General features: G+C 43.6%; 2 protein-coding genes across 2 annotated transcripts in view; one reads left to right on the top strand and one right to left on the bottom strand.

Moving 5' to 3' along the window:
• The window catches only part of ITGAE (integrin subunit alpha E), a 31,070-nt gene that overhangs the window by 4,540 nt on the left and 3,263 nt on the right, over positions 1–23,267 (top strand). Inside the window, 30 exon segments of the mRNA XM_086762808.1 lie at positions 144–241; positions 659–729; positions 1,260–1,377; positions 2,007–2,147; positions 2,491–2,612; positions 3,166–3,317; positions 3,967–4,120; positions 4,609–4,744; positions 5,356–5,466; positions 5,726–5,847; positions 6,874–7,025; positions 7,426–7,579; positions 8,631–8,781; positions 8,865–8,932; positions 9,686–9,821; positions 10,822–10,952; positions 11,381–11,521; positions 12,453–12,674; positions 13,073–13,203; positions 13,982–14,115; positions 14,231–14,379; positions 14,821–14,949; positions 16,330–16,400; positions 17,071–17,206; positions 17,501–17,602; positions 17,897–17,973; positions 18,857–18,934; positions 19,386–19,452; positions 19,540–19,647; positions 23,107–23,181. Coding sequence (XP_086618934.1) covers positions 144–241; positions 659–729; positions 1,260–1,377; positions 2,007–2,147; positions 2,491–2,612; positions 3,166–3,317; positions 3,967–4,120; positions 4,609–4,744; positions 5,356–5,466; positions 5,726–5,847; positions 6,874–7,025; positions 7,426–7,579; positions 8,631–8,781; positions 8,865–8,932; positions 9,686–9,821; positions 10,822–10,952; positions 11,381–11,521; positions 12,453–12,674; positions 13,073–13,203; positions 13,982–14,115; positions 14,231–14,379; positions 14,821–14,949; positions 16,330–16,400; positions 17,071–17,206; positions 17,501–17,602; positions 17,897–17,973; positions 18,857–18,934; positions 19,386–19,452; positions 19,540–19,647; positions 23,107–23,181 — 3,637 coding nt within the window.
• Positions 19,667–23,107, bottom strand: HASPIN (histone H3 associated protein kinase). Its single transcript, XM_010117902.2, has one exon. It carries the CDS (start codon positions 23,080–23,082, stop codon positions 20,314–20,316), a length of 2,769 nt encoding a protein of 922 aa, XP_010116204.2. The 5' UTR covers positions 23,083–23,107; the 3' UTR covers positions 19,667–20,313.

Here is a 23,267-nt window from a genome sequence, read left to right as displayed (position 1 = left end):
ACTGGAGTCCAGTTAAGAGGCATTGTCAGAATGATGGGTGGCCACCCTGGCACACAGATGACTGTTTTGCATTGCACTGCCAAAGGACTCTCCCTGGTTGTGGCACCTTCCCTCTTTTCCACCTTTTTTATCTCGTTCTACAGGATTTTGGCTACTTCTTCAGTAGACAAGGGGCTGGGCAGGCTGAGGAAGTGCACAGTTTTGCAGGAGGAGATCCAGTGCCAGGAGATACCTCTGCGAGGTACAGTCCCGCTTCCCCTTCCCAGCACTTGCTTTGCCATGGGCACGAGGAGGGTGCAGAGGCTGTAGATCAGCACTTCATAGAGAGAAATGGAAACCCATGGTCCCAATGGTTGGGAGGGATGTGTCTGGAGGCTGCAAGACCTCTTCTGCCACAGCTTAAGTCTTCACAGCTTCTGCCACAACTTAAGTCTTCTTAACCTAACCTTTGTTGAAATACAAGGCGAAGTTTTTTGTTTCCAACATATTCATTACTGATAACATTAATTCTGAGTCCTCCTCCTAGAACAGCAGATACAGCTGACCTCAATAGTTGTAGCCTGTCTCTGGGTTGTCTGCCCAAGACTGACAAGTACTGTATCCATTTCAATTTTGGTCTCCTTCTTCTTAATTAATTCAGTCATTCATTCAATTTCAGGAAAGATTAAAGGTTCCAAAAACATCCAGGATGGTGGCATAGCTATCAACAGGAACTCAGATTGGATTCTGGTAAGGGACTGAACATATCCGTGGCTAAGGACAATTTGATTTTTCCAAAATGCTGTGTATTTTTGCTGGGAAATGCAAATGAGCAGACATAACAGAAGGACAAAGGCTAAAAGCTCTTGGCTGGATACTGGCTGGTTGGGAAGCCAGCTGGTGCGTTGCCAGCCAGGAGGGAAAACTGAGAAGGGCGCTTCTCATCAGCTGAAGACTGCAGTGGGCCTTGTACTTCACTGCAGCCACTCCCACTGATATGAAAAGGGAGGATTGGCAGAGAAGGCTTAGGAGAGCCACCGATTTGAAGGCTAACACCTCAGTCTGCTGAGCTCCCCATCCCCACTCTTTGCTTCAGTGCAGGGCTGAAGTCCTGGGTAAACTGATGCGGCAGGGGTCACATCAGGGAAGGCGCTTTTTGACTCTCACTAGGCTTTCGGTGCTGTGCAGGGGATGCTGAATGCTTGCCAGGTGGCATCTTCAATCACCCTCTGTCTATGACTTTGCTCACCATTCATTAGCCTTCCCTGCCGTCCCCGCAGGCGTGCCAGCAGAAGAAGCACCGCCGACCTTTCAGCAGTACTGAGGACATGAATGGAGTCTGTACTCTGCTCACCACCGACTTGCGCAGTACAGCTTTCCTCAACCTCACCAAAACGGGTATAGGAGCAAAGCCAGTGCTGTGCCTTTGCAGAGGGACAGAAATAACAGCACGAGGCTCTGCTCTAACAGCAGGGGCCTCTGAGTTCCTAGCCAGCAACGTCTACAGTCCACTGGGAGAGGCTAAAAACTGAATTTTGACATGTATTATACTGACTTCAACAGGGTTACAGGGTTCAGCCTACAGATTTTCTGTTGTGGTGTCCCATGCATCCAAAAGACCCAGCTCTTAAGCCAGAATTTAGAAAAGCATCTGCATTCTTAGTGGATAGATGTGACAAAATCCACTGGGGTTTTTAAAAGTGCCTGGGCACTCAAGGCTGTTCCTTCCAATTTAACTGGGCTGTTGGGCATTTAATCAAGGGAGCAGAGAGCTGATCTGATTGTCTGGCCTTGCTCTGCTTTTTGCAGTCACTGACAAGAAGCGGAGAAGTTTAAATTAGAGATCTAGATGGTCTTGTTCCATCTTCAGTTGTCTAACTGCTGTTAACAGTCTGATCTTCAGGTTTTCTGCAAATCTGGGAACCGGGGTGCAAACAGATCCTGAGTTTAAAGTGTGTTAATTAGAAGAGTGTTTTCAAAAGGTAGAGTGTATTTTTTTTTTTTTTTTGGCTTTTAAAATTCTCTAGTTGAGACCAAATTAAAGAGCATTCCAAGCAAAAGCAGCAGAGACCAGATCGCTGACACCAGTAGCTCTGTCAGCACAGACAACGCCCGCAGTGCTTGTGGTGAGCTCTTTGGCAGTGCAGGGAACAACCACATGTGCAAAGGTAGGTACTGGACACGAACAGGCGTTGCTCCGTGCTCTGTTAGCTGTGTGTGAAGCAGCTTGTGTTCATCTGGTGAGGGAGCGCTGGGGAGGGAAAAGTGTTTACTCATAATGGGCAAATTTCAATCATTATTACAGTCATCATTCACTGAGATTTTTAAAAATTAAAACCTTTCACTACAGCATAGACCACATCACCAGCTAGACCTGCTTTCAGAATGGCTGGAAGGTGCTGCAGTCAAATTTTTGTTTGTTTATAATATGTCAATGTTCTTGAACCTTTGCTAAATGTTAGGCTGTTTAGGTGTCCCTAAATTTCCTCTTATATTTAACTGCATTGATAGAACTGGGAACAGAGATTGCCGTCATTCTGGGTGGATCAGAGAACACCAAGCCAGATGATTTCCAAAATGCCAAGACATCTGTCCTTAATATGATGAAGTCTATGTGGCAGAAATGCTCAAAGGTTTGTGAACCTCCTCAGAGCCTCATCATCTGATAGGTGGGATGGACTAGAGCTCTAATGAAGAATGGGAAGTCTCTTGGTTCACATAATTATTGCTTTTTAAAGTTTACAGTGATCCTAGTAATAATTTTACATACTCTAATCCATGGCTTAAATGTTAATAAGCCAAGGAGGAGGAGTAGCCAAAGAGGAAAGTGGAAGAGCTAGGAGTGGGTTTTCATGCCAGAAGCATCCTTAAATATTTTACCAGGCAAGTCTCTCGGGCACCTTGAAACAGTATACACAAAAATGAGTGAGGCTCTTTGTCTTGAGCCAAAGAAAATGAAGTCAGTTCCTGGAGCTGATCCAGAAGGGATCACCAGAATACAAATGTGTGACGGGAGACAGAGGGATAAAGACAGCTGATCTACCTATTACCTGCTATATATGTGTATATATGCTTTCTGTGTTTGTGCAGTAAAGTTTGGGACTAAACTTGGCACTCTGAGGGACTTAAGGATCCTATCTTAGATCTTGTCTAACCAGCTCTGGCTTTGCCATCTGCTTTCTGCAGATCAGGTTTGCTGTGGTGCAGTATGGAGCACAGATCCGAACCGAACTGAGCCTACAAGAAAGCTGTGACAGACTCACTGCTTTCTTCAAAGTCCGAAACATCAAGCAGCAGAGCTCACAGACTGACATCACAGCCACGCTGCAGCATGTGTTGTGAGTTCACATGTGTCAAGAAGCTCCAGGAACACTCAAGTGATTCCTTGTGTTTCATGTGCATCAAGCCTGTCTCCTGCACCTCCTCTCAACTCTGTTATCTCACAGCCTTGAAGCTCTCACCTCTCCAATCCTTCTCTTGGTGATGGGTCTGCCAGCTGAGGCCTGTGAATGAATCTGTCTGGGGGACCATCAGCTCCACAAGGAGAAATTGCCAAGAGGCCAAGTGTGAAATCTTTCCTGGCTGACACAGAGGCCTCAGAATGAAAATTCAGTCACCCGGTGCTTGCTTTAAGCATGTGTTCAAGGCCTTTCCCATATTTTTCTCTGATCTGCTGTATCTTTGAGAGTCACGCTTTCCCTCTTGACTCCATTTTCTTCTCAGTAGCATGACTCTAACAATACTGACCTGCACTGTAAAAATGCCCGCTGTGCTACTTGTGAAAGCGCTTGTGAAGTCACAGCTACCAGTTGTGGACAGCCAATGTCCCTGGAAAGCATAAATCCTTGTGCATGTTTGCCTTGCACATCTGCACTCTTGCGGGCTGAGAGCTCAATGAACATTAGCACTCTGCCAGCAGCACTGACATTTCTAGATCTGCAGATGTGGATTGTCCCACAAAATACCTCTAGGCTTCTGTTTCCACAGGGATAAAGTCTTTGGTGAAAGCCCTGACTCCAGCCAGACTGATGAGAGGATAATCATTGTCATGACATCTGGGCAAGTGTTTCTGGAATACCACAGATGGAGAAATGTGATGAGCTCCCTGGAAATGGCTATGGTTAAACTGTACGCTCCTGAGGTGAGTGGGAAGCACCATCAAAGCAACACACTTTGGCATCAAAGGACGTAGATAGAGGAGTGATGTTTCCATCCATCCCATGTGTCTGCTCTTATGCTTTAGCGGTGGGTGGAAGAAAAGGTAGTCATGCATTAGACATGCAGGATGTCCAGTCTGAGTTGCTCTGGCTCCCTTGATTCACTCAGGACTCCATCTTCTTGATGCCAGAGAGCTTATCTTGGATGAGGTTAAGGAATACGTCCTACAAGCAAAGATGCTTACATTGTATATGTCTTGTGGCTCTGGAGCTTTTATTGGCGCTTTTTTTTTTTTTTTTTAAATAAGGGCTTTCTATGGACTGTAGAATCAGGGTTGCTTTACCAAGCTTTCAGAAAACTTCTGCCTTTTCAGGGCTTTCAAATTTTTAATGGCAATTTGAGAATTTCTTGGGGTTTTTGTCTGTGTATAAAACGTGTTCAGTCTCCCTGCCTGATGGCTTTTCTCCCTAGATTGGCAACTTCATTAGCAACCAGTGGGTCCCAGAAGAGTTGCAGAAAGCTGGAAGTGACTGGTTCGTGCTGTCCACGTATGAAGATTTTGACAGTTTCTTTTCAGAGTTGGAGAGACAGACTCTGAGTGATTCAGGTAGAAGAAATCTGACTCCTGACACATCATCTATCTTCTCTGTAACTTATAGAGTGGATCTGCGATGGTGGGTAGTTTCTTTGCTCGAGGAATGTAAATACATCTCCAGATCTTATCCTGTTCTCATAGTCACTCGCCCAGCAACAGCAAAACAAATAAAAGTAATTTCTGTTACACGAGTAACACTCCTCCTCAGCCAACCAACCGGGAGGACAAGAGATCATGTTCTGTATCTGTGACCTGCAGCCGTAACACCAGTATGAAAAGACAGCTGGGCTGTAAGGGGTGCGTTACAATACACGCGCTCACCGCATGTGCGGTGTTTCTGTTGTGATACACTTCTGGGTGCGCTCAGAGCAGTTTATTGAACTGTAGCTGTAGTTTTAAGACGGAGTCCTGATCCCCACAGCCTTCAAACCTCACAGTTATTTCCATAGCACCTGTAGTCTTGTGCCTGACAGGCGTGTTGGCTGCAGGAATGAGGAAGAGTTCACCTGCCAGGCAGCAAGGCACAGGAACACTGTGCAGGCAATAATGCAAGGTTTTTATTAATCTTTTGCTTTCTCTCCCACTGCCCTGTCATCTTTGCTTAAACTTGTTTCCTGTTTCAGCTGAAAATATTCCAACTGAAGCACCAGAGCACAGAAACACTAATGACAGTGGTGACAGCAAGCTCCCTTCCTGGGTGGAGGAGGACAAAGAGGAGGAGGAAAATGACTTGCGTATGTGGTGAAGTATCTTTTAACAGAATCATGCCATGGACTGTCATGGACTGACAAGGTCTGGGGGGCTGATGTACCGTGAGCTGCCAGACCTGAGCTGTAGCTCGTGCTGAAATGACAGCTGAGTAATCTTGGTCAAGTTCAGTTGCTTGTTTGATTCGGATTACTTGTGCGTTGATCGATAACACTGGGTAAAGACCTTGGTTAAAAACTGCTGATTGCCTTCACCTCATTCCTTTACTTTCCCTATCCTGGACAGCTTCTGGGACAGAGATTGCTTTTATTCTGGATGGATCAGGGAGCATTGAGCCAGAGGATTTTGAAAGAGCAAAAGCATTCATCCACAAGATGATGAAAACACTGTATGAGAAGTGCTCTGAGGTATTCTCTATTCTCTTTCTTAGCAGGCTAAAGAGCGTACTGTGCTTTACTTAAGCTGCCTCTTCACCAGAATTTGGGTCTATGCAGGTTTGTTTCCATTAGGATGGAAAAGCAGTTCCACAACTTGCATTTATTCTCAACATGATTTTGCTTACATCTTAGCAGTACCTTCCCAGTTTTGATTCCAAGAATACTGTAGATATAAAAAGTCTGGTTTGTATGCTCAGAAATCCCTAGCTCTGCTACACTGCCATGCCTGGAGCCCAGTGGGCACAATCTCTGCTTTCTTGTAAGGAGACAGTCGTTACTTTCTTCTGGTTCCCTGTTTCTATTTCTATGTTACCTGCAATCACAGAAGTGCCAAGCAGAGTGCCTCTTCAGCCATGCACCTTACCAGGCTCGTTAGCTGTGTCACATGTTCTGCATGAAGCTACTCTACTGCTTTCTCCACTGAGGCCAAGAAGTGTGATCCACACATCCACTTTAGGAAAGTCTCTACCTCTCCAATGCTCCAAGCATTAGCATATTTTACCTTGTTATTTGCACAGTGAAAGGAAGAAACATTATGTGTTGTGCAAATACAAAGTGAAGAAATGGTCCCAATCTCCAGACTGTCTTTGATAATCAGATCACTGTGGGATAGGAGTACTCCAAGGAAAGACAATCTGCAGCAGGGAGCAATGAAGGAACAATTCAGTAATATCACAGGTGATCGCCTCTGCAACCTGCACATGGGCCAAACACAGCAGGAAAATGCAAGGACTTAAAAACAAATCAGCGTTTTCCAAAACAGTTCTGTCTGTACTGATAGTGCTTTTGTTTTCCTCAACTACAATATACTTAAAACAATCTCTGCGTCTGCACTAGACACATTTAAAAGCCACTTTCTCCTGAATAAATCTTCCCTACTGCATAGTCTGTCTAATGTTCCTGTTGGGATTTCTGGGCTAGTTGTTGCAGAGAGCCCTCTTTTTTCTGAATCAACTGTTGTCACAAGCCAGGTGCTTATCTGTTGCTTCCTTCCAGTGTGATTTTGCAGTGGTACAGTATGGCTTTGAAATCAGAACTGAGTTTGACCTACGAGAAAACTGGGATCCTCGTGCCACCCTCCAGAAAGTGCTTGATATTGTGCAGGTGTGCAATGTGACCAAAACAGCATCTGCCATGCAGCATGTCCTGTAAGTAACAAAAAAGAAAAGAGCACAAGAAATCAAGGAGATTAATTTCTGGGGCATTTCAGGAGTAAGGGAGAGGGACTTCTATGGACATTCAGATGCTGAAAGTTGTCATTTATCGGGGAATGGTTGAATGACAGGCAGCAGGGTTTAACCCTCTGTTTAGAGGGTTATAAAAGCCAGCTGTTGGTGCTTAATTCTTGATGTGCGGAGGGGCTCAGGAAGCAATAGAAAGGGAGATACCACCTGATATTTTTAAGATATGTGAATATGAAAGAAATTCTCATGCTACCTTGCTGTGACTGTTAACTGCAAGTGCACAATTCAACAAGACTCTTCCTTCTATCTCAAGGAGGGAAGCTTCAACTTTCATCCCAAGTTCTTTGTTTTGATGTTTTACCAGGGATTCTGTCTTCACTGAAAGTCATGGGTCCCGCAAGGATGCAGCCAAGGTCATGATTGTGCTTACAGATGGGGAAATACTCCTGGATGAAATGAACTTGACAACGGTGATAAATTCACCCAAAATGGCAGGAATCAAGCGCTATGCCATTGGGGTAGGTTGGGAATATACTTGGATCGAACCTCCCTTCCATTTCTTGGTAACACCAGGGGCAGAACAATGGAGAAACTGATCCATACATGGTTCCAGTAAATAAGGCAAGAGGCACGTATAAAATAAGAAGGTAAAAGATAAAACTGTGGTATGAACTGGTACTATAATCTATGTAGGGTCAATTGTAGGCCCATGTTAGTTATTTCCAACACCTACCACATTCAGCGCCCTGTATCCACTTACTCTCAGACTTTTCAGAACAGAGTTGTGCTTTCAGTACATCAGACCTTGTTCTTCCTTGTAAAAAATTTAGAAAAATCTTTCTAGAATGACTAAATCTGGCAAAGTCCTTAACCTTAGTGAGGTCTAGCTCCACAAAGTGTGATTTATGTTTCATTATCCAGGTTATTCTGGAAAATGTCAAAGTGATAAATAAAAATGAAAGCTTTTCTGACCTACCCACCCAAGGACAAAACAGCAGAACCAAGAGGTCATTGTTCATTGCTTGTTATCAACTGCAGTGCTCCTGACTCGGAACTAGGCCAAGAATTTAAAGCTACCTCCTAAATGAAGTGCATGCTTAAAAATTTTTTAGAACAAAACTTCTGACATATTCTTAACTTGGCCAGCAAATGAGCCCATTTGTCAACAAGGCTTTGTCTGCAAGTCTGAAGTTTGGTTTCAGACATGCTATATGTCTCCGCGGGTAATCTTTGTGCTATCTCTCTTCATTCTTTCAGGACAGGAAAATATTCAATTTTATGAACATTTTACGTCTTGTAACTTGTTGATTTCCAAAAATAACTGTTGGGTACAGCAAAGGTATATACACTGAATACAGCACCAGCCAGTTACGTGAAGAGGTTTTGTAAAGGTTTGGCTCCAGGAGACACTGAGACTGTCCAGTTCATTGGCTTCCAAAGCAACTGCCGTTTCTGGGTTTACACACAGAGGCTGAAGCTGAGATTTTGACTACAAACTTAAATGAAGTAGGTGAGGGTGAGGAGACTCTGAAGGTTGCTTCTTTTGATCGATTTACATCTCTTCTGCAGGTGGGAGATGCCTTCAAAAAACCAAAGGCCCTAAATGAATTGAGGCTAATTGCATCTGGCCCAGGTGACACGAATATATTTCAGGTGACCAATTATTCAGCATTAGATGGGCTCCTTTCAACCCTGCAGCAGAGTATTATTGGTATAGAAGGTAAACAGCAATCTTTCTATTTCATGAGTACCTTCTGAGAAATAAGGAGAAAGTGGCTTACCCTGTTTCTATCGCGTCCTCAGGTATGCAGGGTGATGCTCTGGAATATCAGCTTGCGCAAGCTGGTTTCAGTGTGCAGATCTTGGATCAGGTAAGTGTTCTGCATTTAACCCCGCTGAATGGCTGTATGCTCTGCTGCTTCAGTCCTTGTAAGGAATCGTGTCCCACAAGAAATGATGGTGATATAACTACATGGGTCTCACACTTTTGTATCTCCTTTGCAAGCCACTGCTTGCTTTGAATGTGTCAGATAAGTAGAAATAGGACTTTCATATAGTCAGTCAGTAGTGAATTTTATTTTAGGATGGGATTTATCTCCTATGTTCTAACCACTGGATGCTTTTTATTCCACTGGGCGAATGAGCTATCTCCAGTTGATAGCTTTGATTTTGCTGGCAAACAACTTCAATGCCCAAGCCAGGGGCTCTGTTGTATTGCAAATAAAATAATTATCCTCTTTCAGAATCCTCTGGCTTAAAACCTTGGTTCACCCAGGACAAGAATTATCTCTGTCATTGTCAGGAGGGGAAAATAGTGGATTGTGAGAAGGCTAATGAACATTCAGCAGACTTGGCTGCAAGGACAACACTCATCCGAATTTTTTTGGGGAAAAAAAAAAAAGTCATGTAGTGAGCTGGGAGATGAGCAGTCACCTTGTCTGTCTTCAATATCTGTCAGGAGCTGGTAGAACTACCGAAACTACAGGGTCCAGGAAGGAGTGCAGGAGTTGTAAGCTAGAAAACACTGCTTGTCACTAAACTGCTTTGCAGAGTGCTAGAGGTCGCTAGCGCTGGCACTTGCCCTGTGTTCATCTCTCCTAATCTGGAGTACGTTGCTTCTGCAGCAAGTCTTGATGTTTGGTGCGGTGGGAGCCTTTGACTGGTCTGGTGGAATTCTGCTGTATGATCTGGCAACCAAGACAGCTGTTTTCCTGAATGAATCTAAAGAAGAAGCCAAACAAGCAAAATACGGTTACCTAGGTAATCTCCTTACCCCTCCCTGAGTTCAAATGACACCTGACTGCAGCTTTGTTTAGATGGTGTTTAGTGCAGTGTGCCGACACTGACACAATTTACCTGAAGAAGGCCACCGCCTGCAGCATCTTACTGGGGTTTGAATATTTTTCTCTAGCAGGGGCAGTGATTCTGATGCAAACATTTTTATTTCCCCGTACTGCTGGGAATATATGACATTTTTCTCTTATGAGTTATGATGCCTTGTGGTATTACTCTGTGAACACATGCCATTTGGTTTCACTGTGTAAGAATACTTGCAATGAAGGGCATTTTTTGAGAGCTGATAAGGTGAAATACTTCGCTTGTTGTGAGTGTCTGGAGAAGAAATCGCTTGTGAATCAATACTGTTCTTGGCTTGGTGACAGATAAAGCCTTGCTTGTTCACCCCACTGCTTTGTAGCCTCGTGAGCCCTGTATCTCCCAGCTATAGCCTTGGCCTTAAACTCTTAATATGAGGTGGTGTGGACTGTTTGTGTCAGGATAATCCTTCTGCCAGTACCTCTCTGTTACAGAAGCCCCATAACAGATCTCTCTTTGCTTTCTATACAGAGTATAGTGTTCACTTCTGTGAAGGGTGGTAAACCTTCCAGCTTGCAGACATAATAATTAAAAAGAAAAAAGTGTGTATGTTGGATAATCACTCAGGAACTGTGACAAATGCTAAGGAAAGTCATCATGTGTTTCAGAGCAGTGATTTATTCACTTACCCTACAAGGTGCTAAGAGAGGAAAACCTCAGCTTTGCTAGCTTTTCTCTCAGAAAAGTTACCTGCTGTTTCCTAATCACTATTTTTGTGAGATGCTCTGTAATCAAAACCATTGGCTACAACAACTTGACATGGTGCAAACCCTTGGATCTCATGGAATATGTAGGTCTGTGTCTCAGACCAAGCTGTGGGCTTTTCCCTTCAGGCACAGAGTATGGTACTGATAATGCTATTTTTTCTTTTCATGTGATGCTCTAGGGTACAGTGTGGCAGTGGTACACACAGAATATGGACCACTGTATGTGGCTGGAGCTCCACGGCACAGCATGAGAGGGAAGGTGTTGGTGTTTCAGGACGGACGCTTAAAACAAACCCTGGAAGGAGAACAGGTACTGTGCTTCCCTCACCCAGGGGCAGTCAGGTCAGGGAGCGTCAGGTGGGCTGCACGCATCTCATTTTGTCATAAGAAATCATGAAATTTGGAAAAAGACTGGGAAGAAATTTAGCTAAATGGGGTGTACTATATTTATGTTCTGTTCTCATGGCTCCTGGGGAAAGAGGTCGTCAGCTGTGGTATTCTTTTTCTTCTGTCAAATCAATGAATAATGATTTTGTTACTGCTAAACTAAACTGGTTGCAGGATCTGTCCCTGAGGATGGCTGTAATAAAATAAATAATAGGGAAGTGATCCACATATAAGTAGATATGTGATGTTTTGTTCTAAAAATTGCCTTGCTGCTGCAAAGGACACTAATTCTACCAAGCTATATATAGAGAATTCCAGTGAAAGAGCTGCTTGCCTTTTTCTGGAACACAGGTTGGATCTTATTTTGGATCTGAGCTCTGCCCACTTGATGTGAACCATGATGGGGTGACAGATCTTCTCCTTGTTGGAGCTCCATTTTATCACATTCAAGGGGAAGAAGGAAGGGTTTACGTCTATCGCCTGGAGACAGAGGTAAAAACACTGGTAGCGTAAACACTCCATGTTGGGGATTTTCCAGCCATGCCTAAGTAGTGACAAATAAAGCATTCCTTCTTTGTGCTCTCACTGAACGTGCTCTCCCTGTATGGTAGAGGACCGCAGGATGAAGCCAGCGGTCCTGTCTTAGAATATAAAAGAGAAATAACTAAAGTAATAAAACCATTCTGTACCTAAAGTATACTGTTACCACAGTGTAATAAAATAATGTCTTTTGCCTGTACATAGACAATTTGTTGGTGTGGTGTTGGTGTGTTCTTCACAATGCTTGCAATAGACGCCTGCATGGGTGGCTGCTAAAACTTTGCATCCTGGGAGATGCAGAAAACAAAATGTTTTGTGGGCCCAGCTACAGGATCCATTACACAATGTACAGGATATAAGTTAACACCATCATTTTGAATGAGAAGTGAATTTTAACAGCAGACCAGGAGAAACCCTCTTTGGTGCACTGCTGAAATTTTCTCAGGGCATGTACAGGATGGTTGAAGCCGCAAACAAGTCCGGTCATCTCTTAGAATTCAAATAACGTGCACCCTCTCGTGGCTTACTTCTGTAATAGCGTGTAGAAGATGGGATGGTTTCTGTTGTGAAACAAGCTGGGGACCAACTCAACCTGCTGTTGATTTAAGAACAGACAGTGCTTCACTGTGTCTGCTGCACAGGGCTGGCCAGAGACACTGCTGCTGTGGGAGAATTCGCATGTTCTCCATGCAGAAGGATCACGCTTTTGCTCCAAGAGTCAGCTGGTATCTTAAACTTATTATTATATTGTTTAAGGCTTTCTTGTTCAGTTTTAAGCATTATCAATGTGCAATAAGATTTATTTCTCCGCACCCTCCCCCCATGTAAGAGCTACTCTTGCTACATTTGCTATAAACGGATTTCCTTCTCGGATGTTTTTCAGACTGGTGAATTCACCTTCAAAGGACACTTAAATGTGCCGGTGACCTCTCCTTTTGCGAGGTTTGGGTTTACTGTGGCCAGCATTGGAGACATCAATGGGGATGGATATGAGGATATAGCAGTTGGAGCCCCCCTTGAAGATCAGCATTCAAGCAGTTCCTCTTTTGGCAGCATTTACATCTTTAACGGCGATAAAGACAAGATCAAGAGCTCTTTCTCTCAAGTATGTGTCCCGTAGGGAACAGGGTCCAGTACACCTTGAGAGGGAAAAGCTTGTGGTTTTGTAGGAAGAGGCTGGGAGGAAGGACTTCCACATTTCATTTGCATTGATGGGTGAGAAATTTGCAGATGTCAGATGGTTTGTGTGATGCCATAAGTTTCTGCAGCAGAGCTGCTCCTTAACTGCTTAGGCAGCGGAGCTGGGTTCAGGTGCTGCCTACAGAGCAGCACAGCCTTTCACAGGCCTGCCCATCCGTCACAGGAAGTTAAGAGTCAGTATTTTGCATCTCAGGAGTGTTATGAAATCATCTTCATAGCAGCCCCATGAAAAGGAGGGTATTTTCCCAAGGACAGGAGAGAGTTCATGACTTATATTTGTTATTGTCTCCCCCCCACTTTTAGAGAGTAAAAGCCTCTGAAATTTCTTCAGGACTTCAGTATTTTGGACAATCTATTGATGGTGGCTTTGATTTCACTAATGATGGGCTCCAAGATGTTACAGTAGGATCACGGGAGAATGTGATTGTGCTCCGGTAGGTAGTAAGTGCTATTTTTCAGAGTGCTGGGGAAATGTCTCAAAGGCAAATATAGAATTTGTGTTCCAAGCACTGTGTAATGATTCTATTTTTAAATTAGCATCAGAAGGACATTAAAAAGTCTCAGTGCTAGAAATTATGTAAAATGTAAAGCCTTCAGTTCAAATTGCAAAGGCTTTTGCCTTTGTATGTCTAAAGCTTTGAGCGAGTATAAAAGAGTGAACATAAACTGATTAACATAGATCTAGGTCTAAGTAGACCTTGATGTCTGCAGTTCAGCACTGATTAATGTAGGTCGTTTAGACGAAAAAAAAAAAATAATTTCTTGACAGACTGTAGCTCATTTTCAATCAGACATTTGGTAGCTGAGCGACCCATGGAGTCCACAGAGGCTGAAACATGACAGACAGTTTTGATTTTGTTCTTGCATTTTGTATTTGAAAACAAATTGTAGATAAAGAGAGAATTTGAATAGCTAGATAATGTGTTTATCTAATGGAAACATAAACACCATGTTTAATTCTGAAACTCTAGCCATGCTGGTGTATTTTGGCTGCCTGTTCCTTCAGACTCTTGGGATTTTTTGTGTTCTGAACGTTCCCAGCAGAAACTGGAACTTCTGTAAATAGGCCTGCTTGGTCCAGGTGAAATACCATGGAAATATTGAGCAGTTCTTGTTCTTGCTGCCAGGCTTTCTTAAAACACTTTTTCCTGTAATGTTTCAGTTCAAAAAATTACATTTGATTCTATTCCTTATCTGTTCTTCACTGACTAGCTCGAGACCAGTTGTCCACTTTCTCACCAGCATGAGATTCAACCCTGAGAGAATCCTAATTTTCCAAAATAACAGCATTGTTACAGCAGAGCTCTGTTTTGATACAATCTCAGCTTTACCAGTGTCTCAACAAGGTAATAAATGGGAGTTGTGATCAGATTGAAATCTACAGTCCTACATTGTCCTTGAAAACTTGGCAATGAGGACAATTTCTGGTGCATCTAACAAAGGATTTTGAAAATCTTGCAGTGTTTTCACAACTATACATTCTCTACACGGTGGACTTAGATGTGAAAATGGCAAAGAGGAGAGTACAGTTTGAAAATCAGAACACCACAACAAGTGGAAAGCTGCCGGTCAGCAAGAACACGTGCTCTGAGCTGCAGCTTTACACACTGGTAGGTGATGTTGGTCAGACTTGCTACGGAAAGAAGGGTTAAGAGGATTTTTTAACAGAATCTGCATGATGATGAGTCTTTCTTGAACTGCAAAAATACTACAGTGGAGTGGGGTTTTCTCAGTGTTAGACTTGCTTTACATGTGTTACAGCTAAGGCAGGAGATGTGTTGTGCCATTTGGTTTTGTATTGCTATAAATCAAGCTCTTCTCCTTTTGTGTATGTGTAAAGAATTTCTAATCCTAGAATTGTAGGAGAGGCACCAAGTCTTACAGGATTAAAGCAAACAGTTTTTCACGGTGTGTAACTAAATGCCCAAACACATTAGCCAGGGGATGTCGTAGGAGCCAAATGTACAAAATGATTAAAAAAAAACATGGTCTACTGATGGCATTTTAATACCCTGATATTTTCTCAACTTCTTGTTCTTCCTTTCTTGTAGCCATGTGACTTTGACTGTTTTTCCAGTGTTTTTCTGAGAGTTAAACATGAGCTCTATAAGCAAAATGATAACACGGAGTTTGCTGTTCCTGTGCTGGACAGATACCACCCTTCAGAAATGCATTTTCAGGTAATAAAACAAAAAGCTAGCAAAGAGGTTTTTCTATTTCCAGGATGCAAAGTCTTTATTTAAAAAAAAAAAAAAAAAGTGGTTTTCTCAGCCTTAGCATGTCATCTCCTGCTCCCCCTGTAGGTGTCAATACTGTCTTCTAGATAGACTTTAGGCCCAGGCTTTCCTCTAACAGATACTCATATCTTGTTAACAAAATCTCATCTCTAAGGTCCACCCTCAGATCTGCTTCAAAATTGCTATAATTTGATCACAATACTTGTCCTGTGTAAAATGAGATTAGATGCTACGTGTGAAGAAGGCAGATGGTTTGTGCGCTTTGTAAAGTACTTTTCAGATATTGAGCTCTACATTGGAACTGATATTAATTATTATTTGAATGGTGCATTTGGTAGTAACAACTATACAATTTTCTAATGAAGTAATTTTTAAAAATAATTAAAATTACGTATCTATATATGTTTAGTTTATCTTAGTAGTTTGTTTCAAATTGATATTTGGGAGGCTGCAAATTTCTAATAAACTCCAAGTTTACTATCCAGTCTCCTGTCTTGCAGTTTAGCAGCAGGATTCCTACGAGCTCATCTAGCTCTTCTTCGCAGTTAGTCTGAAATCCAAATCACAGCTTCTGAAAAAATTCCACAAAGCTCTGTAAATTACGAGGCAGCTTTTTGCTACTTAATAGGAGTCTTTATCGGGATTCAATATTTAATTAGCTGTCCATAAAGCATAGGACAGAGTTTGGACAATGTTTAGCACTGAGCAATAAAGAACACTAATTACTGTAGTCACAGTACTCTTAGGAATTATGATGTTGATGGTACATTTATTTCCTAAGAATAATTAATGAGATTCTTGAGTGTTGGTCAGCACTTCTTAGTACTTGTGCACCCAGTATCTAATTATTAATCATTGCGCTTCTCCAGAAACATCAGCCACAAACAGCACATTTTTATCAGTGAATAAAACTACTGCTAAAGGAAGTAACATCATCTCTACAAAACAGTGTGCCTATAAGCTGGCACAGCATACAAACATATTTATTTGAGAAAAACATATAATCTCTGGAAAATGAATTAATATTCTTGCCCTGTGGCAATCCAGGGGTAAACAACTGGCATTTCTTTAACAAGACCTTGTCCCCAGTGAAGAATTTTCATGTTATTGCTAACAGACCTTCTGGGAGTTGAATTACAAAATATCATCAATTTAGGACTGACTTATCACTAGAGGGTCTTTTATTTCCAACTTCTCCTTAATTGAAGACATGGGAATTTTGGTTTTCAGAGAATATATGTGTATATGTAAAGATATTCTGAAACTGCTACCTTAGAAAAATTAGGACTGTTAAAATTTGACTTCATCTGTGTTTGCTTTCAGTTGCCTTACAAGAAAGACTGCAACAACAAGACCATCTGTACTGCCCATTTAACTTTGACAAGTCAGATTCAGTGAGTCATAGTTGTATTATCCAGATTTTGCATTTAGCATTCATATAAAATATCATCTTTGTGCATAAGAGGTTTTCTTCAAATTGTCAGACCTAAGATTTGCTCTCCCTTTGTTCCAGTTCATCCTTTCCATAGCATCACGTTCATACAGTGCTGTAAATGAGAGCCTCCATGGGCAGCGCTGGGCTTTTCTAGGGAATCTCAGAGGAAAGACAAAGGTTTAAACAACTATAATAATCTTAAAGTCACAATTCTGACACTTAATTGTGAACATGTGATTTTGTTTTAGGCTGATGCACAGCATAGCACTACACCAAAGAGTTTACATAACTTTAGCCAAAAGAGTAGGCATCACTTCATTGTAAAAAGTTACCCTGGAGATTCACTGAAAAGCTAATCCAGCGGAACCATGTTTAAAATCTGTCTTGATGTAAAACAGAAATGATAAAATGTACATAAATTTTGAAGACTACTGCCTTTGATATTAAGAAGGAAGCAATTTCCCACACACCCTGAAGAATATTGAATAATTAATTGGCTATTGCATTATCCTGTGTGTGACAGTGTTTGGAGGCAGTAATCACCAGAACTAGAATGCTTTGAGCCTCTTGTTAAATAACAACCCTTAGAAATTACATATTGCCTATCTTATTTTTCTGTCTGCTTCTAGAAAGGAATTAGTGGTGGGCCACACTAAAGAAGTGACCATGAGTGTTTCACTAACGAACAGTGGAGATGACTCGTACATGACAACTATGGTCTTGAACTATCCTAAAAACCTCCTTTTTAAGAAGGTGGCTGTTGAGGTAAGATTGTAGAACAACTCTTCAGCTAGCAGCAGACTGATGAAAGAAAACCCAGTGCAAACTCCTAATTCCTATTCACTTACTGCCTAAATAAATCTTGAAGTAAGGTCCAGGGAAGGAGCATTCGAGTTGTTAGGATTAGAACCTGAATACTGGATTTATCTGATTTAAGACTCCCAGGCTTTTATTGGGCTATTTGTACCTAATTTGTTTTATGGGAGCAGACACGGACCAAGTTGAATTTCCCAGTCTGTTTTTACTCAACATTAAAGAGCACTTTTATTCTGTTGGCAGCCATCCTCTCCTGTTGTTCACTGTGACCAACCACTACCATTAACTTCTCTAGTCTTATCCTGTAACTGCAGAATTGGGCACCCAGTATTCAAGAAGACAACTGTGAGTTATTTTCACTTTTTCCCTACCTCTAAGTGATACTTTGAGTAGCTGCTCTTGCATCCTCTATATCTACAATTTGGCTAGAGCTGCTCTTCTTTCTAATTCAGCTTATGGCTGGTGTGCATTTTCTCAAGGCAAGAGAGAATTTTCGTGTTCTTGCACTTTAATTAATGTCCATTTTCTCCGGAAGGGAATGATGAGCAGAAAATACATTAGCCATCATGTTTTAACAGTACTCCAGTGAGTTAAAGAGTAATCGATATTTTGTTATGTCTTTCTTTTCCCTCAAAATAGGCAAAATTTTCTGTGATTTGGCAATTGGATGAAAGCATATTCCAAAATAAGTCTGCAGTCACCATTAATATCACCGAGTGAGTATTGCTATTTTCACCACAAAATATAGTGAACTAGAAAGGAAATACCAGAATTCCTGCTTGGTGTCCACACTGTTTATCAGTCACTGGTTACATAAAACTGCATTTGTTCTCTTCAGCCTTTTAATGATAGCTTTAGCTTTGCTCGTACTTCATTATTTCAGTAAAGATGGAGCATCCTTTAAGGTCCTAATTCAAGTACATATTAAAAAGCGTGTGTTTTTTGGAATGCCAAACTGGGTTCTGGCATCCTTCCTTCCTTGGCAGAGAAAACAGTAAAATATAAAATCAACCTCTGTTCCAAGTAAAGCTTTTACTCCAAATGATTAGGATGAGAACATACATGCAGGGTATTTTTCTTTATTAGGAGCTTTCTAATGGGGGGAAGTTACCGTTCAGATTCCTTTCTTGTCACCTTCCTCCCATTGAAATTCATGGGGACTGACTAGTACGCAGCACTTCTTTTAAACAGAGACCATCTTTAAAAAGGAAATGAGAACTCACCTCTGGCAGCTACACTTCATTCCAAGCACAGTTTAAGGCAAAGGTTTCTAAATTAATTTAATGTCCAGTTTTGTGAAGGGCTTTACATTTTGATTAATGAAAGCACTACTATGTATTTACAACTTAGCGTTAGTTTGCAGGGAAACATTTCAAGGCAATGGCAGCTTTCAAAATCTGTAGTAACAAAGGGTTCCTCCAACACTACTGTGCCATGTCACCAAGTGGGCTGGCACCTTTCCTTTCATTAATTACTGCCACTCTGTTGCCATCCCTCTTGTACAGACAATATTAGCAGTTCTCAAACCATAGAAACAAAGGACCAAGGCAGGCAGATAATAATCTGGTTTCATCTATCCTTTTTTTTTTTTCCTTTAAGCATAAATGAAAATAGCACCATTCTGACTGAGGAACATGTCCTTGATGTCAGATACGCGTTCACTGCAATCCTTACCAAGTAAGTTTTAAGAACATTCAATTATATTCCATTACTTCAGTCAATTAGAGGAAAAAAGACTAAGAGGATGCCTGGTAAGATTCCAATCCAATTTCCATCTTAATAATTTCAAGCACTGTGGGTTGTCAAGTCACTTTCTGTGGTACTAGACAGCGAAAGTAAAGAGGCTGGAAGACAGCACAATAAAATCATCATAGGTGGGGGGTAACTACGGTCTCTAAGTGCTTAGCTTGTAAAAAGCAGACTTCAAGATAGGTTCAAAGATGCATCTAATTGATAGACTGCATATATACACGCATACATAGACAGCCTGCACAGACAGTGTTCCCGTTATAGCAAATCTGATGATGCTACCTCTTAATTACTTAATGCATCTGGGTTGTTGGATGTACTAATTGTTGCTAATGATCTAATTCACTTTTCACTGAGTTTGATTTATTGTTCTCTTTAGACCAGTCCCTTTAGTGTACGTGAATGTTAGCGAAGGACTTCTTCAAAACAAAGAATTCAGATTTAATGTAAGTATAGCTTCAAATTCAGGTCATCTGATCCATCGGCAATCAGGACTAAAGAACATTTATTACCTTGTGTATTTTCTTCTGCAGATAAAGGGAGAAAATCGCTTTAACGCTACCATCAAGTTACAGATTTGGGTTCCTATCAGTGTACAAGGTCACAACATCATAACAGTCAAAAATGCATCAGGAACACAGGTACGTTTCCCTATTTTTTTCCTAATCCAGTACCTCTTCACTGGTCTTTACAGAGGAAAAAAAAAGCCAAACATATTCTTGCAGATTAGACTGTTTGTAAAACCTACACTACAGAGACTTTACATATTTACATTTTATAGCATCATTCCAGGTACACATTTTGCCAAACTGAACAAAAGTTAATTTTTAAAATTAAAACAAAAGGTGGGGTTTTTCCGCTCTCTGCCCCCAAGTAGGCTAACAATATTTACCTTTGTCCTCACTGTCCAGAATTGTATTTTTTTTCTTTTTTTCTTAAAAAAAATTCTAAGAAAGGCAATATAGTAAAAAAAACTTTTAATAACCTAAGGCTAAAAAGGTAAGAAAATTTCCATGAAATTAAAAACATTAATTGAGCCTGAATAAATTTTTCCTCCCTCTTCTCAAACATCAACTCTGTTCTCTCCCCCCATCACTCCTCAAAAAAAGTACATATGGAAGCATCCTATAGCAGAAGACTTATTTTTCAGGTTTTTTTGACATTTTTTGATAGCGTATTATACACATTGGTAACCGATCATAGCACTTCTCCGTTGTGTCAACATTTAAAAAGATCATACACAAAAAACAGGAAAGGAGAGAGGCAGTATCAGTGACTTAGTTCTTGGAAACATTGCACTCCCAGCCTCACTGGAAGAGGCTGCTCTTTTGTAAGACTTCATTGGCAGACTCAAAGGTCAGTACTTCTTTGTGGAACTTAACGAGCTGCTGCTTTATTTTCTTCATGGCAGAGGTTGATTCCTTTTTCTTGTACCTCATGTCTTTCAAAAGTTTATCTGACAAGTAGTGCAGCCAGAGGACATTGCTGTGAGGGTGATAGTCAGTCCAGCTGTTGGAGTTCTCCGCTTTCATTTGCCGGTAGATATCAAACTGGTAGTCCCCTGTGCCTTGGAACAGTTCTTCATCAGTGGAAAGGTCGCAAAACACAGTCAGCCCATCTTTCTCCAGCCGAGACAAGGTATAATCGATGATGTTGACATGAATCCCTGCTGTGGGGATTGTGTGCGTTTCCCCATTCAACACATAATTAAGCTCTTTTACGTCCGTTTTCTTTACCAGCACGTTCCCCCAGTGCAAGTCTCTGTGCTCGAAGTGCAATTCCTGTTCTGCCACAGCCAGGGAAGCAGTGACCTGGTGCAAAATGCTTTTTGCTGATGCCACTGAACTGAACATCTTTCTCATATTCTCCAAGTCACTGCCTCCAAATTCAAACTCCAGAACCATGAAGAGCTGCTCATCCCCAAACAGGTCTGGCCGATCATTTTCTGATCCTGTTACTTTATGATATTTGTCCCAGGCTTCCAGGAGATACTTAGGATAGGCCCCTTGAACACAGTGCGCAGAGTATAAGCTGATGAACCCAACAGTCCTGTTCGCAGACTCTTCAGACAGAAGACTCAGTTCTTTTGAAATTATTATCTCGGGCAGAATCTCTCCAAAGCTCTTTTGAGCTTCACCATTTACTCTTTCAGTTCCCTCGATGGGAATTATTTTTAAGGCCACAGGTCCTCTCTCACTATCGATCTGGAAGACCTCTCCGAACACCCCTTCTCCAATTTTCTTGCAGTCTTTCATCTTATCTAGAGGAATGCATTCCTCAAACGTGATAGGCCCCTCCTGGTGGCATTCCCCAAACACCTTTTCTGCATCTGTAAGCGTTAGCTCCAGGACAGAACAGGAATTCCTGGGAGCCAGCAGGACCATGGAGGAAGCAGACAAAGCACAGCATGAAGCTGTACTAGCAGACGGGGTTGCTTGGTATCCTGAAAGCCGGGATCTCGCAGAAAGGGAACAAAGGATGCTGTTGCAGGTACTCTCTTCTGTGGTAACTTTCTTCTTCTTATGGAAGGACAAAGATGCTTGAACTCTACCCCAGGAATGGGAGCTATTGAGGAGTGAGTAGTCATTGTCTCTTACATCTACAGACATCTCCAGAACACGCTTCCTCATTCCTTTTTGCCTCATCTGTGGTCTGAAAAGGGAGTTATTAGGCTGCTTCTGTCTCTTATTTTTGAGCCTTTTTGGACGGAGCCTTGTTTGCCTCCCCCACCGGCTGGCACTGAAGCCACTGATGCAAGCCTTTCTACAGGAACTTCCCTCTCCAGAAACAGCCTTGGTACTTTTATCTTTATTCTCCAAGATTCCTTGAAGGCCCAAAGGAGATACTGGCTGCTGGCAGGCAGGTTGAACATCTGCCTTTTTGTTGAGTTCCTTGCTCATCAGCCACATTGGCACTTCTTGAGGGTCCAAGACCACCACTGGCGTAAGCTGGTACTCCTTGTTTTTGCCTCCCTGACAACGCAAGCTTCCTTTTGTTGAATCTCTCCTTAGCTCGTCGCATGGTTTGTCAGAAGTGGTGCTGTCATATGGTGCAGAGCCCTGTGGCTCATCATTAACGGGAGACAGCACTCCCTGACGAGGGGTTGGGGCTTTCTGTGGGGACAGGGGAGCTTGTGCCTGGCACGCTCCCCGCACCGAGGCCCTCGGAACCCTGCCAGACCTTTGCAACACCACGCCCGGCTCACCGCTCCTGTCCGTGCCTTTTGGACAGGACCGTCCAGCCCCCTCGTCCCTCACGCTCTCAGCCCCCGGCACGGGCGGGAGCGGCTCCGAGCCCCCCTGAGACGACTCCAGCGCGCTCAGTTCGCAGCCGGACGAGGCGCTCCGCTGCCTGCGAGGCGGGGAGTAGAGCTCCAGGCTGCCGTCCAGCCCCGAGCCGCCCTCCAGCGTGGTGCTGAGCAGGACGAGGGAGCTGAGCTCGCCCGCCGGGATCCGCTTGCGGCGGCGGGGCCGCAGGGGCGGCCACTGCGGGGTGCTGCACAGCAGGGGGCGCCGCGCCCCGCAGGGCGGCCCCTGGCGGCGGCGGCGGGCGGCGGCGCACGGCGAGGAGGAGGGCGAGGAGGAGGGCGAGCGGGAGGCGAGGCCCGCCGGTCCCGGCGGACGGTTCTCCTTCCCCGCCGAACCGCCGCGACGGGGCCGCAGGCGCCAGGGGCGGGCGGGGCCCTTACCCGGCGGCTCTCGGTAGCGTTTGTCGGGCGGCGAGAAGTCGGGGTCGTCCGAGAGGGCGCTGGAACCGGCGCTGGAACCGGCAGAAGTGGAGCTGAAAAACCGTTTGCGGTCCTGAGGAGGCGAAATCCATCGGTCGGGTGGCGGCAGCAGGCGGAGGCGCCCGCCGCGCCGCGAGTAGGTGCGAACGAGACGCGACTGAAACGGCATGGCGGCGGCAGCGGCCGCCCCGGGCCGGGCCCTGCCTGACAGGGAGCCGCGGCGCCCGCCCGCCTCCGGTTCAAACGGCGTCTCGCGAGAGTTGGACGGGGATGAGAGGGGCGGCCCCGCGGCCAGGCCCGGCCCCCCGCGGTGTTTTTTAGCGTGGTGGGCCCGCGTGGGTCGCCGCATCCGGCTGTAACCGTTCAATTTCAGGCTGCCACGCAGTGCGGGGTCAGCGGTGAGCTGGTACCGGAGCTCCGCGAGTATTTCGGCAGCACGGAACCGGAGGTGAGCGCTGCCAGCACCGGCTTGCTGCCGTGGGGATAAACCCACGGAGCCGCGGACACCCGTGGCAGCCGGGGCCTGATCCGCGC

The sequence above is a fragment of the Chlamydotis macqueenii genome, chromosome 19 (assembly GCF_036417535.1).
Source record: "Chlamydotis macqueenii isolate bChlMac1 chromosome 19, bChlMac1.mat, whole genome shotgun sequence".
Taxonomy (NCBI): domain Eukaryota; kingdom Metazoa; phylum Chordata; class Aves; order Otidiformes; family Otididae; genus Chlamydotis; species Chlamydotis macqueenii.
Note: the sequence above shows the minus strand (reverse complement) of the source record. Positions and strands in the feature narration are given on the sequence as shown.

Excerpts from the sequence above, each read along its gene's own strand:
- HASPIN (XM_010117902.2), bottom strand. The coding sequence starts at position 23,082 with ATGCGGCGACCCACGCGGGCCCACCACGCTAAAAAACACCGCGGGGGG.